Consider the following 18,696-nt stretch of genomic DNA (forward strand, 5'->3'; position numbering starts at 1 on the left):
ACGCTGCATCCGTGGAGTGGGAGTGCGGGGCCTAAGACCCCCCCAATAATTTGCACATGACCTACTTTGATAACTTTTTTAAAGAAACTACTTCATTTAACAGTTTCGTTTGGGCTATACAGATAGAATATTAACAGTTTCGTTCGGACTACAGATAGAAAAGATGTGGATCTAGTATCAAATGATCTCAGAATGTGCGTTAGTTAAACTGCATTGGATAGGCAGCCTTTTAAATACAGCAAAATTTCACTATTTTGGGCATGAATATCTGCCCTGTATTCGGGTGCACAGCAGTAATATTTTTATCACTTCGGCCAGGCAATATATACTGGTGCAGTGTGCGAAGTTTAATGGACTTATCTTCGTTAGTTCATTTTTAATTGCCTTTCAATAGAAGAATTCTGATTGTGAGGCAGTATTACAGAAATCTTCAAATTGGAAAAAGGCAATTAAAAATGAACTGATGAAGATAAGTAGATTTAATTTCACACACTACACCAGTATACTGTCTGCCCCAAGCAGAAAATATATTTCTTCTCTGCACCCTGATACAGAGCAGATATTCATGCCTAATGTAGCAAAATTCTGCTATATTTAAAAGGCCACCTATAAAATAGCTCAACAAAGGCACATTCTCAGACCATGCGATACTAGATAACTAATCTACACGTAGGCTAAACGAAACTGTCCCAAGTGAAGTAGCTTTTTCAGAGAAGTTCTCCAAGTAAGTCATATCACCGAATTTACCAAATTTGTCATCAGCAGTACTGCCCCTTGTGCAGTTAATGCAGCTACACAAAGCGGTGTGCACCAATTGACAATGTACATTAAGCTTTCGAATGATGCCTACATTGCGTTGTTTGAACAAGAACAACGTGCAGAATACTGGCGCAAACATAGCCTAAAATGGAGCATTCTCACAGCCAGAGTGGGACCCCCGCCTTAATTATGATGTGAATGCCTTATGTAAGGGCATAAACACAATAGAGATTCCATACCCTCACTCGGGGTTACTAAATGCTCTATCACCAACTAGTTTTTTGCGCCACCAATACTGCTGCTAAAATTTGCACTAGAACAAGGGTATACCTCCAGTGAATTTTTTCAACATTAATTAAGCTACACAGAAAGTGGACCACAACACTGCTTCGTAGAGAACAAATGTTTATTTATGGGTGTAAAAAAAGTTTTAAAAATGCAGTTGCGTCTGCAACCTGACTAGATACTTCCTGCTGAACCACAGCAGTCTTAAAAGGATTGTTCACATTGAAAAAGATGGGGCCATCAGGCAACACTGCACAAGTGATGAGACACATACACATTATGGTTGTTCACACTTCGAAACTTACTTGAATGTGCTCTACACATAAATACAGTTTAAAACAGGCCAAAGATGGTAACTAAAACAGTGTGGAGAAGATGTTCCACCTAAAAACACTTTTACACGTATAAGCTGAACCCCACTTTTTCTTACCCAAGCTTGGGGGTACTAAATAGGACACTAAAATGGACACTTTTAAAAACAGTTGCATAACATGGTACAGTCGCGATGGAAAGAAACACGAACAGAACGGAGCCTAGGTGCTCCACTGTTCACATTCCTTTTCATTGCGCTTTTACTTCGGTGGTAGCAAAAAGATGTTGGAGTCGTCCATGACGCATTCTAGGACGACTCTAACGTCTTTTACTTACCACCGAGGTAAAAGCGCAATCAAAAGAAATTCGAACAGCAGAGCTCATAGGTGCCGCGTTTTCGCGTCTCTTTCCATCACGATAGTACATACTCCTATGCTGTGGAGGTCAAGAACACATTATTCAAATATTCCAGAAGTACACAGCAGCAGCCCATACAATAAACACAGCTCCCTGAGCAGACAGAATGTTCAACTTAGAAACAATATAGTTCTTTTCATTCCCATGGCTAATTAATCAATGCAACAAGCAATTTCTTTAGCTTAGAGTTCCAAACAGCATCTTTTCTGTTTGCAGCAGAACATTTAGTGCTACAAAAGAATAGCAACAAAGGGCCTACTTTGCTGTCATCAACAGTTGAAATGCTAGCACTAAAGAAGAGGTACATAACTAGGTACTGTTCCACAACAAGCAACTCACAAAGTAATGTCACTGTTGCATACCACAGCTTGTGAACGCCTAACCAAATCAACAGTTTGGCAGCACAAAAATGCACAAGGCTACATGGCACTGTAACAAGAACCGGCCTTTACAAAAGAATAAAAGGCTACTTTTCACATTCAGAGCAGCTTTTCAGACGCTGCCATCCTGACACGGTAACAACTTGAACAGTTCTTTGCTCAAATTATGCAACTATAATTCGCCCAAAACATCACTTCTCCCACAACGGCACAAAACGTTGTGAGAGGAAACGCTGTGACAAGCAGCTACTCAAATGTTACCCAGCCCGTCATCACAATGCTGTGGAAACTCTGGCACAACAATGGTCAAGTTTGCTAAATTGTTCAACCAAGCAGTGAAACAATAAGGGATGGGCTGTTGTCCTGATCCCAATGTAGTGGGTAGGTTGGAGCTGCTCAGAGGCTAGCCAAGACTTGATGAAGGCTGGCATGCCTGTATACTCTGCGGTACTCTGTACTCTAGGGCATACCTAGAAGTCCTTTCACTCAGCTCTTTTGCACACAAACTTTACAACATGCAAGAACAACTTGCAAAGCTGTCTCGCGCACCACTAATCAATGACACAAGAATGTTTTTGCACCCCAGCTTACATCAACAACGGCTAAGCAGAAGTTATTGGTGGTGTACATTGCTGTTTGTGATGCAGAGAAACAACGTTACTTAGCTGTGCACAAAATTGAGCGCAAAAATTAGTGGCCCCATAGTGGCGAGTTATTTCGTATGGATGGGCAGCAATGTGCCCAGCTGCTCGCTCGGCTTCGGCCGTGAGCCTCCATGAATTATTAAGTCGAGCCTGGATTTCCCGTTCCCCATAAGGAGCACTGAAACAATCAGTCAGCACGTCACTCTCAAAACAGCATGTGCTGGCTACAAACGCAGAGACTAGAGTTTGGCCACAAGTTGCCAGCACTGCTGCTATTCACAATGCTAGTCATGATATTTACAAAGATACTTCAGGTAAAACAAATCCTGTTTGAGGATTATTGAATTACCCGTTAAAAACGCAATTAAAACACTTAAATAAGTTTTTTCTCGCATTTCTTAGACACTTCATGAATAGTACTGTGTGTGGTGAGAATGGAAGAAGCCCGAGATGATTGAATGAGAAGTTAAAAACAGCAAGAAAAATTGTCAGTTCGAAAAAATAAAAGTCTTATACCATACTGCTTGCAAGACTCATCATCATCATCAGTCTGATGATGATGATGAGTCTTGCAAGCATTATCATCAGTCTGATGATGATGATGAGTCTTGCAAGCATTATGGTATTAAGATCTGTCTCGTACAAGTAGGCCTCCAAGGGATTTTACTCCACCATGTGACTGTGCCAGTGCTCCGTTAGACGGAAAAAGAAAGTCCCTTCTGTGCCCAGAGCTGAAAATTGCAAATGCATACTGCTGCAGCCAAGAGAGCCTGCAGTGTCCTGAATGGTGTGAGCAAGTGTGTTTCCCGATGTAATGCTTTTGATGATGATGGGAGAGGATGCAGGAAGTAGTATCAAGAGCCGTTGTTGTGTGCGTTGGAGTTGTTTCCTTCTTTGTTCGATTCCCAGTGACAGCTGACACATACAAACACATGCGCGAGGAGGGACGGCGCATCAGACGGCAGTCACTGTGAAGGAAGGATCCGACTGCTGCTGAGATGACTCGTCGTCCTCGTTTTTGGCCTCAAATATCTTGAAAAGGGAAACAACGACGAGGATATAAGTGGCCATGGCAAACAAGAACAACACGTGCATGAACATAGTTATCAGATGTTAGCACTAGCACGATGAGAGACCATACACTTTATCCTTGCAACGTTGACCCGTACATACTGGTCCCCAGAGAGAAGACACAGTTTGCAAAAAAGTAGATCGCCCACATTTTGCAGAAACGAAATTGCAAGAGTGGTTGTACATGAGTACACTCATTCAGTACAAGGCTTCTACATAAAAGTTCCAGCAGCGCTGCAGCAAATTTGAGCATTTACCAAAAACTTTACAAACACCACCACTTTTTGCAATTTACGCCAGCATATGATTTTAAAGGCTGGGAAAACATATGCATTAGGAACACTCACACCACCAGAGGAATAACACAGCCTGGACTATTTTCTTTCTCTTTCTTTTTTTCATCCCTAGCTGCCATCCCCTCCTGGCATGGTTCATTTTCCTTTCCACCATACCTGGTAGGTCACACATGGTCACTCACGCCCGCACCACAGGAGACGTCGACTCACCTGCGATCGAGAGCCGTGCGGACTCTCCTCCAATCTGGGCAGATCCAGTGCGGCGTTTCCCTGGGCCAGCAAACCCTCAGACTCGTCGCGACCCATCACTGTGGCCAGAACTGTAGGGCCTGCTGTAAGGAGAAGGTCGTTCAATGGTCAGCCCCGTACTTGCCTCGCCGTTTGATGCAACCCAAGTCCTAGTCAAAACTCCCTCAGACACCGTTTCAACTCACATAATTTCTGCACTTTTGTTTTTTTGGCTTCACAAAGGGGGAGTATAAATTATGCAGAGATTTCATGAAGATGGCCTAAAAGACTCTACAAAGGTCATAATGCACAATAGACCATATACGGTCAAGCCCATTTATAACAATATTCAAGTGCCATGGAAATACCATTGTTATAACCAATAATTGTTATAACAGGGTTGTGCCGAAAAAAAAGAAAGGATGACAAACTTCAGAGCATTTATTGTCAGTAAATACCCAGAGGGGTTTGATTGTTCTAATGCCTGTAAAAGCTCGTTAAATCGAACTTCAAGGAACCGGAACAATATTCACCGATGGCCAAAGCACCGCCATCACTGCGCCACCAGGAGCTTTGCGCACCTCCACGTCACAGGAATCAAGCCGGCTTTTTGGAAGCTATTCTTATGGGAAATTCAAGAAGCATGCAGAACCAAGGGTGCGGTGACAGCTGACAAGAGAAAAACCGCGCTGGCTGCATGCACGCACGCTGCACTGACTGATTAGGGGTACGCACGGCGTGCGTAGCCAATGCAGCAATGCAGCAGCTCTCCTGACGCGATGACGCCTGCCTCTTTGCTTTCGTGGCGTTGCTGCGCCAGCTTAGTCCATTGGTTGGCCCCACACATGCACGCTTTTGTGTTGTAAGCATGGTTTTGCATGGTTTTGCTGGTGTGGTTGTAGCATTTCTTTTCTTTTTCTGTAATGGTTGACACTCAATTACCAGATTTAATTGTTATAACCAATAACGTGCCTTGACAGCATTGCTATAAGCAGTTTATTTTACCATAGAACACATGGCAAAGCTGATGGTGCCATGACTGACCATTGTTATATCCGATACATTGTTATAACCAGTATTGTTATAAGTGGACTTGACTGTATATCGAAACCCCCCCCCCCCATAAAACCCACACATGCCAACAGAGCAGGCTTCGCATCTGACAGGCCACAGGCAAACTGAAGATGACTCAAATCAACGATTACATTGCGTCCTAATGACAAGGGGATGCTTACACTGGAAACGGAGGTTTTATATGAGCCAGAAAAGAGAAAAAAATGAAAGACAGGCATCGTTACGCTGCGTGAAAAATCAACTGCAATACGAAGTTGAGTGCATTTTAGCGCACAGATCTCTGAGGCCAAACTGCACCACCAGCCATTTCCCATTGGCAATCTCTGAGGCAATACTGCATCACCAGCCATTTCCAACTGGCAACTACAGAGTGTTCTCAGTGTCCCTTCAAAGTGAGCAGGGATGGACAGAAAACGCACCTTTGCCGGAACTGGTCCTGGCCTGCAGGGTTGGTGAGGGTGCCTGCTGAAAGAACAGAGAGCCAAAGGGACAGGTGAAGCAGCGATTCTCCTCTTTTATACTGCACCCATTCTATATTTATGCACAACACGCTTATTTAGCACTTTCTTTTTTGCATAAGACACCCCTTGAAAAGGCATGCACATTAAATTCAGGGTGCACATTAAATTCAGGTACGAAACCAAATGCAGGCTTTTTTTTCTTAATCAAAGAATAAGGATGAGCAACAGGGATCAAGGGTGTGTTGGAGGAAGGGAAACATGGTCACTACCTTGTCTGGCTCGCCACACAAGGGTTCGCATACCTTCTCTCGGGCGGCCACCACATAGAAGAAGAACACCAGGAGACCCTGTAAAAATGGAGAAACACCAATCACCCCTGCAAGAAGTGGAAGTTACGGGGACTTCGAAGAAGCCCCATAATGCCGTAAAAATAAGCCAAGGGAGCACTGATGCAAAAAGGAATGCACTGTTGTGAATAATGTTTATCACTTTGCTACCAAAGTAGTGTCGACAAAATGCATATTGGTATCATCATGCTGCTATTTTTCATGACAGTTAAGCAATGTTCACTACATAAAACATACAAACATTGAGCCATAATGCAGTAAAAATAACACTGGATCATCTGCTTATATGTCTCACCTACAGAATACCGTCCAAGCCTCTTCTACTGTCCACAGTCACACAAATATCATACCAATTTGGCTAATATACATACATGTAGTAGATGATCAGCCTTCTGATATCGAATAGTATTCAACATATATGAGAAGCTTTTGTTGCACCAGAAAAAAAAATTGATTTGCCAACCACAATCACATGAAGCAAAGTTTTTAGACTTTGGTATTAAAGTCTAATATAAACAGAATCACATCCAAAAAGAAAGAAAACTCCCATTTAACAGCTGGTTATGACATGAGAGCCCATCTGTGCAATTAATGTTCAAGTAGATTAATCAAGAGCCCATCAACGGCTCTTAAAACAGAATCAGTAACAGAGGCAACAATTGGGTCCCGACATGTATTAATGGGAATCTCGCAAGATGGAGTAGGCTGTGCTCAGGTGGATGCGACTCAGTAATTACTTCCTTAATAGAGTTGACATTTTGCGCCAAGTAGCTGCGTTCTGCCCTTTTCTCGTCCCTGTAAGCAACCCCCCAGGTAGCACCGAACATTAGAATAGTGTTATAAAAATGTTGTGTAAGTTGGAGTAATGTTACATGTTGCATAGTAACTTTACATTAACACTGAAAATTAACACATAACGTTATAAGTTACATAGGAAACGTTACTTTCACATTCTAAACAAACGTTGTTTTAATATAATCTTATAAATTTTATTATAATGTTAGAGTCGCAACTATAAAACAACATTGCAAATATATTTCGAGCACGGATTTCCAGACATTTTCTCACTGTTCTTAGAGTAAAGATGTTTTTCAACTAACAGCACCTTTGTAACCACATCTCTTAGATAGTACTCGCCATACATTACATGAAGAACCCCATTATTTTGTCACAAAACTTTAGTTATTACCCATTCCCCACTGTCACTCATGGGACATCCCGCAGTAGCGAGTATATAAGCTCGGCGGCATGACATCCGTTTGGAGGTGGGTGAATACGAGTTGCTGTGCTGTAGTGTAGTGGAGACATTATTACGTGCAGTGAATGACTTTTGTTTGCAGGGCGACAGGAGTCGCCGTCATGTATTGAGTGATCGCTTTTCCTTAATCGAGCGACACTAGTCGCGAACTGTACTCTTGTATTTTTTGAGGGACTGTGGTCCCTTATCGTGTAACCATGGGGTCCAATAAAATTCTCTTGAGAGTGTAGTGGAGAAGGTGTCGCTCTTGTTGTTGGTTCTTGCAAAGTGTTGTAAGTTGTGTGCCGTCACCACTGGCAGGCCTGCATGCTTGTGCGGGGCTGCTTCACCATTTTCGAGAATGTTGCATTTATGTTGTTTACATGTTTCATGAATGTTTGGGGAAGGTTATTCGAACATTTATATGTAACATTACAAAAACATTAGAAAAAAAGGACATTAAGGACATTGAAATAACATTTGAGCGTAACAAAAATGTAACATTATCGCAATGTTTAGGTGCTACCTGGGCCTGTCTGAAAAGGTGAGCAGCACTGGTCCAGCTAGACTTAACCTGGCAGTACTATACTGACCAGAAGGCCCAGACTAGCGGCGAGTAGGTAGGAGCGCAGGAGAGAGCCCCCCATGTTGACATAGAGGATGCTTGTCAGGGACACTGCCAGCAGCCCCACCAGCACAAGCATGGAGCCCACCAGGAGGGTCGACCTGCACAAGAGTCGGCCGAGAGGTGGCGGTAAGTTGGCTGTGAAGGATACTGCAGTGAAAAAGGTGTGGCCTAATTCAGACCGCCTTGTGTTCCCTAACGTACCGGGTTTTTCAGCGACCATTTTCAAAAATTTTCACAAACAGGCTTTTTAGGGTAAAATTATGGCTTTTGCGGCATGGTATCGCCAGGCCTGGCAGACACCAGAAAACCTGTGAATGATCTTAACTAGTGAGCTGGTTAACTAATTTGAAATAATTAGCTTTTTAACTATTAGAGTTAGGCACCTGGTTGGAATTAGAGATCTGTAGCCGGTCGTTAGTACATAATAGCCATATCAGTTATTAGAATTTAAAAAATTATGGCACTGTGGCTCGAAAAAATTTGGCTTTTTCGACTAGTTATATGAACTGGAAGGGTCGCTTTTCCTCCATGCTTTCAAAAGCGCATGTAGGTATTTTCGCAGGATACAGCCAAATTTTCTCGAGCCACAGCAGCAAGGGTAATTGCGTTTTCAAAATTCTAAAAATTGATATGGCTATTACTACAAATCTCCCAGCTACGAATCTCTTATTACAACTAGGTGCCTAACTCTAATAGTTACAAAGTTAATTATTAAAAATTAGTCAACCAGCTTACTACCTAAGACGATTCACCGTTTTTTTGGTGTCCACCAACACTGGTAATACTATGCCACGAAAGCCATAATTTTACCCCAAAAAGCCTATTTTAGAAAATTCTTGAAAAGAGTTCGCTGAAACACCTAGTATACTGAGTGTGCACAGCATACATGCGTCTCTGCATTTCACCTCTATCAACATCGAGCTGTGGGGGCCAGGATACGATCCCGCCACCTTGGACTCGGCAGCTGAACACCTCAGGCACTCAGCCATCGAGGTGAACCGGCACATAGGATTCGGCCCCTGTTAATCACTTTCGCAATCTTCACCGAACTGCGCACTGCGGTTTCGACGTTTTTCTTTTTCATATGTTCTCTTTACTAAAGATACGACATAACTAGAACAGCCTTCTGAGTTTCACATGAAGAAAGTATTGCCTGTTACCACACCAATGGTATCTTTTAATAATACTACCAGAGTTTATTCCAAATACACACCTTGCACAAAAAGAGTCCAATGGTCAGTCTACACATATAGTGCACACTAGTCAACAAGACAGCATGTGAAGCATCGCGTAAGGGTGATCAAAAAAGCAATGTACAACCAAAACACCTTACATTTTTCTATACATCAAATGCAAAAGAACACGTTTCGTACGTGTTCATACGAAAGAAAGAAAGAACACGTTTCATACGTCACAAACAACTCAAAAACAGAAGCTCTCAGCCTCACAACTGCAATTCCTTTTCCTGTGTTACTGACCTCTTGAAGATATTACATAATTAAACTAGTAAAATGAAAGCAAAAACTGCTATAGCCTGGCCGTAAATAATCCCGTCAGTTGCAAACAAATTTGCATGAATGCATTTCCAATGCCTCTGCAAACGAAATTTGTTTGTTTCAGAGGATATGAAATACAACAAATTTTTTCGCAATCCTGTGATATTCGTATCGTTGAGATTTCACTTAATGGCTAATGCCCGCCAGAGTCACAAGAACAGACACAATGCATATGTCCTCAACACATACCGCTCCGTGGCCCACCATGAGGATGGCCTCATTGGCAAACCTTGAGAACAGTCCTAACTGGCAGACCTGAGGAACAACACTAATTGGCAGACCTTGAGAATAACCTCCACGGGCCCACTAAAATAACAATCTCATTGGTTCATCTGCTACCTCAGTGGCCCACAAGTGTAGACGTCAATTTTCAACTACGCCATAAAATGTTGTAGGTGTTTGCAGCGCACACGAAACACGGACGGACAGAAAAGGGAACGAAACACAGCGCTGACTTTCAACTGAGCTTTATTGGTAGAGTATCAGTGATTTTAGATGGCACATGTAGCAGGACGTTTTGACATCTTCTGAGTCACATGTTAAAAATTTTTGTATAAAAGTCGCTTATTTTTCCAATAAAGCTCAGTTGAAAGTCAGCGCTGTGTTTCGTTCCCTTTTCTGTCCGTCCGTGTTTCGTGTGCGCTGCAAACACCTACAGCATGAAAAACCAACTAGCCCAAGGAAAGACGATTCTGGCCATAAAATGTGAAATAACCACAGCAATGGCATTTACATGGGAGAAAAAAATCCCTCACACAGCAATGACCGAGAGACAAAAGCTGCCCCTAGGCCACACTCACCGGCTGGTGGGAGCTTGCTTCTTGGATATGCCCATCAGCCGCTGGCGCCGAAGCTCTCCGCGCACGGTCAGGAAGAGCAAGAAGTGAAGCTGAAAAGGGCATGGGTAAAGTCTGCATGCCACAGCACATAAGGCACATCAAGACACGAAGTGCTTTTGCGAGCACATCCACTGCTTTTGTGGAGCATGCACGTTGGAGGCCAGCGATTGAGCTTTCTGTTTCATCATAGTAAATTCAATCATAAGCTACAGAAGTTATTGCTTGGTAGTCTTGCTTATATACGTTAGGCCATTGTGTTCAGGAAAGTAAAAACAGTGCTAAATTCTACACAAACCACACAGAAAGACGGACAGGACAGGCGCTGTCCTGTCCGTCTTTCTGTGCGGTTTGTGTAGAATTTAGCACTGTTTTTACTTTCCTGAACACAATGTCACACCAACTAGCCCAGCAAAAGGTACTGTTATCCGTTAGGCCAGCTTACACTTCATCTGGCAAGAGCATCCTCTTGGAAGGTGAATATGTTTACAAAATGTCTAGTTTCAGCTACTCTTTGCTTCCCAGAAGTTGTCAGAAGCCGAAACTTGTTGCCTGAAAAGTCAGTTTACATCTTAAACAATGAAAAATTTTATTCTACTTAGTGTACACGATCATCTGCTGACACTATCTTGAATTTCTTTGAATTGCACGCTACCGATGTTTGGATTTCATGGCATACCGTAGCCTCCTTTTAAAGCTCCTCCCTGAAGATAATTCCCTCAAGGCAATGTAGGTACCCAGTGAATGAATAAATTATGGACTGTTCATCAGAGTGTCTGTTGTTCTCTCTCTTGCTAAACAAACAGAAAGGCATATAATCAGTTTGAACAGGTGCTCTTCATTTCATACGGATCATCATACTCTGCAGAGTTCATGCTTAAGCAAGTACACATTTGCAAATCATCTTTTCAGCATTTATAGATGATGCCACAAGAAATTGAAAGCATCTAAAGTTTTCAAGGGTGGCCCCTCTTCCAATCTTTGCTCACAGGAAAACTCCCGGCCACTTTCTGACCCATCTCTAAAGCATGAAGGTAGCAAACAGATATGGTGCTATGGCCTTCATGTTTATGGCACAGGAAATATACATAAAAATAAACAGTTACCAATACAGAACACAGTGCCTATAGCTGTTTGTTTTGCAAACATTTCACTGATCTGCTTTCTGCAAAGTGTTTGTAACACACTGTACAGCACTGACTAAAGCACTGTAAGGTCTTCACAGGACAACCGATGGCCCACTTGCAACAAGACAACAAGTGCACTTTTCTTTACAGCGACAGCTGTTACTGACACCAGCCCCTGAACCCACAATGTTGGCGTAGACATCCGCATGGCAAAAGAGTGCAGGGGGATAGGAGAGGAAATCTCAGGATCAACATGCATCACCGGAGGTTCTTTAACAGTCACCAACATCGCACAGCAGACAGAAGTGTTTTTGCATTTCACTTTCAAAGAAATGTGGTCACCACATGGGGGGGGGGGGGGGGGGAGTACAGGAGGGAGATTAGGAGGCCATACATGTAACATAGCGGAACAGCTGTCATACTGCAGTTCTAGCATTACACAGTGCAGCATAGCGTTTGTGCCGTCTTTTCATACTGTCTCTTCAAGGTCTAAGAACATGAATTAACTGGCCCAAGCCTACTCACAGCCGTGATGATGGCAAGGGAGGCCACGTAGGCGCAGAAGTAGTTGGACAGGTGCCCCGTGGGTGTGCGCAGCGTCAGCCACCAGCTCTCGAGGCGGAAGCCCTCCAGCACCTGTGCCGCCAGGTTGGCTCCCACCACAATCACCGGCACGGCTGCAGGGAGGCACAAGCAACACATACAGTCATGCCCCTTTAATACGGCCCCCGTTAATATGGATTACTGAAACTATGGACAGTTTTTCTAGGGACCAAACTTTTTTAATGCATTTATGCCTCGTTAATGCTGTCCAGACAGAGGACATGGTGAAAGTCTTTGAACAGGTACGAGCTTGCGCGAAGAAAACGGGACACAACAAAGAAACACAGACGACCCGTCTTCTTCGCGCAATCACGTACCCGTTCAAAGATGAACCAACTCGCCCACACAAAAGTTTTACATGGTGAAAGTGGAAAGAGCCCATCGGAGCTCGCGTATTTTCACGTGACAGCGTTAAGACTTCCTGTTTGACACGAACCCCAGTGTCTGTAGGACGATAATTCTCCATTGGTCCAAAGGGACTGTGACATCACAACCCTCATAGCGAATCATGTTTGGTGTTGATGTCAGAGGTGACATAATGGTCTGCGGGGTCTGACATGACGATCACACAGTACAACAGCGATTACGTCGCTCAACAATTCCTTACTGGCATCCACGGTCGTGACAACCTTCCACCACCACTACGTAGTGTCTCTGAAGAAAGAAAAACAATTGCCCAGAAAAAAAGAGATGGTCGATCTGGGACTCAAACCACTGCCCCTTGGGTTCTGATCCGGGCGCGCTATCCCTCCACCACTGAGGAACATTCGTTTGACTTGGCTAACGGAAGGTCTCGTTGTTTGTCTTGTGGAAAAAATAAAGAGAAAAAGCATTTCATAATAAAAACAATAATGAAAAGCAGTGTCTGCGTTTGCTGATTTATGTGTAAAGCGGATCTTAGGCTTGTTAAGAGTGGACAACGTGGCCCTGGGAACCGGGTGTGACTCATCGCAAAGCAAGGGATATGACGAGGCCTGGCGCCGGCGGCAGAAGCATAGACGACGACGGCCGGGGCTGTTGCACTCCAAATCACCGAACCTCCGAACCGATCGAAGGAGGGTGTGTCCCACGGACCTGGGCGAAATTACTGTCAGACGAGAGTCGTCGTTAGGCAAAGATGCGGCGAGAACTTGGCACAGCAGCAACAACGCTGGAAGCAGAGATGCACATGAAGCACGGCGGAAGCAGCGGTATACGTTGGCCGAGTCGGCCTTCGGGTCACCGAACGGGATGATGCTACGCAAGGTCACGCTGAGCGAGGCTGCTAATTGAAAGACGCTGTGTCGAATGGGTCTCGTGCTTCGGCCATCCGGCGGGGGAGTTCGAGAAGGTTCAACCACCTGCGAGGAGACTGCGGGATTCTGCTTTCCCACGGAGGCAACGCACAGAACACTTGCGGCAGTGGTCAAGGTGACGCATCTGTGTTTGATGACTGTCTTCCCCTTCTCATCCCCCGAGCTGTGAGAGAGCGAGAGGGCATCAGCACCGCCCTGCCGTGGGTGGTACCGCCAGCGTCATCAATGGCCCATCCGATTGGACAACGTTATTCGAACCAAGTTCCCCAGTCAGGGATCTAGGGAACGCGAACCGTATTTAACGGGATGTTGTTGTGTGATCGGAGCATTGCATTGGCATTCGATTCTCATCTGTAAATATGTAGAATAAACCCTTCTGTACAGTTTCCTCGATAACGCAGTCCGACATCGTCATTCGGAGCCGGTACCTGCGAGGCTAAACGAGTTAGTCATCTCCAGGACCCCTCCGTCTTCAACTCTGGTTCCAGCGGTGGGCATGAGGCCCGTTCCTAACACTGGTTGGCAGCAGCTGGGATGGACCGTGCGACATCGTACTTTCTCCACGGGTGAGCGTTTTGGCTTTTGCTAAGGGATTCGCCAGGCTGTAAGATTCAGAGAATAATCTTGACTGGGAATCAGGGCTTTGTCGTTTGAGAGGGGTTATTCTCAAGGCATTGTGGAGTTAGCAGAGCCAAAGCGGAGAAGGCGTTGTCATGGAACTAATGGAATTGTGGAGGTCGGACTTGCTGTTGATATGCGAGGAACTGTCTTTTGAAGTGCCGAGCAAAATAACCAAAATTGAACTGTGCGAATTCATTCGTAAACAGGTCAACAATAACGATCAACTGCTGGTAGATACGTGGAATTTGGTACAGGGGGAAAAAGCCCGCAAAGAAAAACACGACCAAGAGGCTAAAGAGAAAGCCGAGCGGGAGAAAATAGCAGCTGATCGGGAGTGGGAAAAAGAGAAGGAACGGCAACGGCAACAGTGGAAGGTTGAAATTGAAACAAGGAAACTAAAGATATTAGAACTTCAAAACGAAATACGAAGAAAGGGCGGTAGTGTGAGAGCCGGAAGTCCTGAAAGAGCAAGCGATGCTTATGAAATAGGTCCGCAGATAAGACCCGAAAAGTCTCTGACCGTAGCCGCGTTGGTAAATCGCGACACCACGAGGGAAGTGGCAGAGAACGCGTTCAACCGGTGCGGTAGTCCAAGGAATGCCGCAGAATCCGAGACCGTGTCCAGTGTAGTTGGACGTAATGCTAAGAAAGAGCATTCCGAGATAGCGTCTCAACGACACGAGTGCGAGGATTCTCCTCCAGGTGATGCAGGAGTGGCAACGGACAACTTTGTCGGGACTGTTACGAGCGCGACCCTTTCAGTAGAGTCGATACAGGCGTCAAACCGGCAGAACCGCGAAAAGGGAGATTTTCCTAGCGAGAAAGGTTGCGAAGCTGAAACAGCGGAAACCCCTTTTGAGAGTAACAACCGCGGTAAGAGCGAATTGGAATGTCACAGTGGCTTCAGTGGCAAAGGCTCCGGAGAGGCTACCTTGGTAATACTGGCACAAGAAGAGTGCGAGGCTGCCGAGGAAAAGGATAGCCATAAGAGCCAGGCGGGCTCAGTTGTAGCTGAGCACTACAGTAGAGAGAATGGCGCGCAGAGCGACAGCCAGGCGGGCTCAGTTGTAGCTGAGCACTGCAGTAGAGAGAATGGCGCGCAGAGCGACAGCCAAGCGGGCTCAGTTGTAGCTGAGCACTGCAGTAGAGAGAATGGCGCGCAGAGCGACAGGCACGCGGTAGAGGACAACTCCCTAAGGAATGAGCCAGGGATCTCAGGGGCAGTTTCATGTCCGTCTGTCAGCTGCGTGGAGCTGGCACTCTGCTGCGAAGGCACAGAGGCCAGTTTGGAATTTCATGAAAATTTCCGAGGTGCGACGGAAAAACTAGAGATAGCTAGTTGTCATCAGGAGACGCACGCGACACAGTCTAGGCGCAGAAAAAGAACAAGGGCAAGAACCAAGAAAAAACGAATCAAATTCAAAGCCCTAAATTCGGTTGCGCGGACAGGTGCGAAAAAAAGAAATGCGGTGGAAGGAAAGGCGAAGCCTTCCCGCGTTGCGCCTCGTAAACTTGCAGCTGCAGTTGATGATCTCGCGACGCGTGCAGCTCGTTCGAAGGCTGACTGCAGTAATGAAAAGGGAAGAGCGCGTCTTCCAAGCAAAACTGGCGCGAAGTGCATAAAGGGGCATCGGCCTGCAAGAAAGACTAGACCGCGCCGTCCGGACAAAAAGCCAGTTAGGAAAAAGGCAAAGCGGCCCAAGAGATCAGAAACCGCAAGGTTGCGCGGCAATCAGCGCATGCGAACGCAGGCGTCGAACAACCGAGACGACACATGCAGGCGTGTTCGGCGGGCGCACTTGAAAAGGAATCGTCCTTCACATTTGGCACCGCATTCTAGGAAGCGCGCATGGCGAATGGGTAGCCGAGCTTCCTGCGTGGGGCGAGAGAAAGAGGTACCTTCTCGCGCTGGTCACTGCTCGTTGTCCAGAGCCAGAGTCGGTTATCGACATTGTAGGCGCGACCAAGGTTTTCGTAGAGCCTCGAGGGGGCGCGGAAACGACAGTGAGAGTCGGGGATCGTTTTTTTCTGCAGCCTTTTGTCACGAGTTGACCGCAGTACAATCAGTCAAAGCCCGACCCCGGCGGGCGCATCTGAAAGACTAATCCTTTCAACTCGGCGGCGGGGAGTCAGCTTCCCCCCCCCCCGCCCCCCCCCCCGCGTGGCGATTCGATGTAGCTGTTTCTTTTTTTTTATGCCTCTTTTTTTGTGTGTGTGTGTTTATGAAATCAGGCAGGGAAAGGCTACTTTTGAATTAAAACAAGTTGATCGTAGGTTACTGTTTTTTTTCCTTACCTTAGACAAGGGCTATGGCGTCACTGAGTTAGAAATCACAGGTGTCGATTTCCCATGCTACCAACTGATGACGGCACTCACAGGAGTGCAGCTCGAGTAGGACTACGCTTAACGTCGCGTAGACGGAGCGTAGATCCCTTGATTGACTGACACCTTACGAAAAGGGAGCCTCACTGACATACACTGAAATACTGAAATGACCGAAAAGAAAACTCGTCTGGGGGAAGCGCTCGTGTCCAGACCTTTGATTCGGGCCACTTATTTTGTTAAAGAAGTTCAGTGTGACGCCAGTGATAGAGGACTGGGTGCTATTTTAAGTCAAGTTGGCGACGGCCACGAAGAGCACCATGTTCAGTACGTCAGCCGCAGGCTGACATGTAAAAAAGCGTTAAGCGCTTTAGACCGAGAGCGCGCGTTTGGTTTAGGCGGCACAGATGTTGTCGGGTTACCAGAGCTACTTGAACGGCGCAAAGTTCATATTTGAGACTGACCATCGTCTCAAACGTGCTTATGACAGTTTTGTCCCCCCAAAAATGGTCGCTTGCTTAGACGGAGTCCTGCTCTCCAAAAACAGGATTTCTCGATGCGTTTCAGGAACGGAAAACCGCACGGAAATGCTGATGGATTCAGCCGATTGTTGTAGACAGGAGTACTTGGTAGGACCACCTACTGTGTGTGGGTTTTTGTTTTTAACCTTGGTCCAGGCAGTCCGTCTTTGGCGATTTCAAAGGGGATATTTTGCGCTTTCTCGGCACCAAAATTACGCCAAAATTCAGTCATGTTTTAGTAAACCTTTGTTGTCATTGTGGGAAGCCTGGTGGGTCTTTGGCAAATTCCGAGCGCTTGCTTGTGGGTCAGTGCCCTGTCTCGTGGAACAGTCCACTGATGCCATTCTTTGTTGAATGTTCGAGCTTGGATGCCATTTCTGGAAACCAGCCCTTCCACCCGACTCCGGCCTCATCTCTTCCTGCCCAGCGGTCGTGAACGCTGGCCATTCGAGATTTTTCGGGCCGCGGACGAGCTGTTAAGAGTGGACAACGTGGCCCTGGGAACCGGGTGTGACTCATCGCAAAGCAAGGGATATGACGAGGCCTGGCGCCGGCGGCAGAAGCATAGACGACGGCCGGGGCTGTTGCACTCCTAATCACCGAACCTCCGAACCGATCGAAGGAGGGTGTGTCCCACGGACCTGGGCGAAATTACTGTCAGACGAGTGTCGTCGTAAGGCAAAGATGCGGCGAGAACTTGGCACAGCAGCAACAACGCTGGAAGCAGAGATGCACATGAAGCACGGCGGAAGCAGCGGTATACGTTGGCCGAGTCGGCCTTCGGGTCACCGAACGGGATGATGCTACGCAAGGTCACGCTGAGCGAGGCTGCTAATTGAAAGACGCTGTGTCGAATGGGTCTCGTGCTTCGGCCATCCGGCGGGGGAGTTCGAGAAGGTTCAACCACCTGCGAGGAGACTGCGGGATTCTGCTTTCCCACGGAGGCAACGCACAGAACACTTGCGGCAGTGGTCAAGGTGACGCATCTGTGTTTGATGACTGTCTTCCCCTTCTCATCCCCCGAGCTGTGAGAGAGCGAGAGGGCATCAGCACTGCCCTGCCGTGGGTGGTACCGCCAGCGTCATCAATGGCCCATCCGATTGGACAACGTTATTCGAACCAAGTTCCCCAGTCAGGGATCTAGGGAACGCGAACCGTATTTAACGGGATGTTGTTGTGTGATCGGAGCATTGCATTGGCATTCGATTCTCATCTGTAAATATGTAGAATAAACCCTTCTGTACAGTTTCCTCGATAACGCAGTCCGACATCGTCATTCGGAGCCGGTACCTGCGAGGCTAAACGAGTTAGTCATCTCCTGGACCCCTCCGTCTTCAACTCTGGTTCCAGCGGTGGGATAGAAGCCCCATCTTTAACACTGGTTCCAGCGGTGGGTGTGTGGCCCGTTCTCAACACTGGTGGCAGCGGTGGGACTGTGGCCCCACTTCCAACACTGGTGGCAGCGGTGGGATTGTGGCCCCACTTCCAACAGGCTGCTGAAGGGACCCATTAGCACTATCACGTCGCACCCTTAAGGCAGAGTTTAAAGCGACCTCGGAATTTTTTGTTGCGTTAATATGGACGCCGATGAGAACAAACTTTGACTCAGCCAGATATTTCTTTTCTTATCTTCTGAGAGCACGACACCAGCGAAAGGCAGAGCAAAAACGCAAATA

General features: G+C 46.2%; 1 protein-coding gene across 4 annotated transcripts in view; it reads right to left on the minus strand.

Annotated features, from left to right (window-relative positions):
• Positions 1-1,147: 1,147 nt before the first annotated feature.
• Positions 1,148-18,696, minus strand: part of LOC149335100 (uncharacterized) — a 64,284-nt gene continuing 46,735 nt past the window's right edge. For 3 of the 4 annotated variants that reach the window (XM_089551787.1, XM_089551788.1, XM_089551786.1), the window contains 7 exons: positions 12,184-12,335; positions 10,496-10,584; positions 8,105-8,237; positions 6,230-6,274; positions 5,886-5,931; positions 4,375-4,496; positions 1,148-3,829 (listed from right to left, as the gene is read on the minus strand). In XM_089551787.1, the coding sequence (XP_089407913.1) occupies positions 3,752-3,829; positions 4,375-4,496; positions 5,886-5,931; positions 6,230-6,274; positions 8,105-8,237; positions 10,496-10,584; positions 12,184-12,335 (665 nt within the window). In that variant the 3' untranslated portion in view covers positions 1,148-3,751. The remainder of the gene's footprint in view (positions 3,830-4,374; positions 4,497-5,885; positions 5,932-6,229; positions 6,275-8,104; positions 8,238-10,495; positions 10,585-12,183; positions 12,336-18,696) is intronic. The other variant, XM_089551789.1, reaches the window with a different exon arrangement.

This window comes from Amblyomma mixtum, chromosome 7 (assembly GCF_055824585.1).
Source record: "Amblyomma mixtum isolate Tamu chromosome 7, ASM5582458v1, whole genome shotgun sequence".
Taxonomy (NCBI): domain Eukaryota; kingdom Metazoa; phylum Arthropoda; class Arachnida; order Ixodida; family Ixodidae; genus Amblyomma; species Amblyomma mixtum.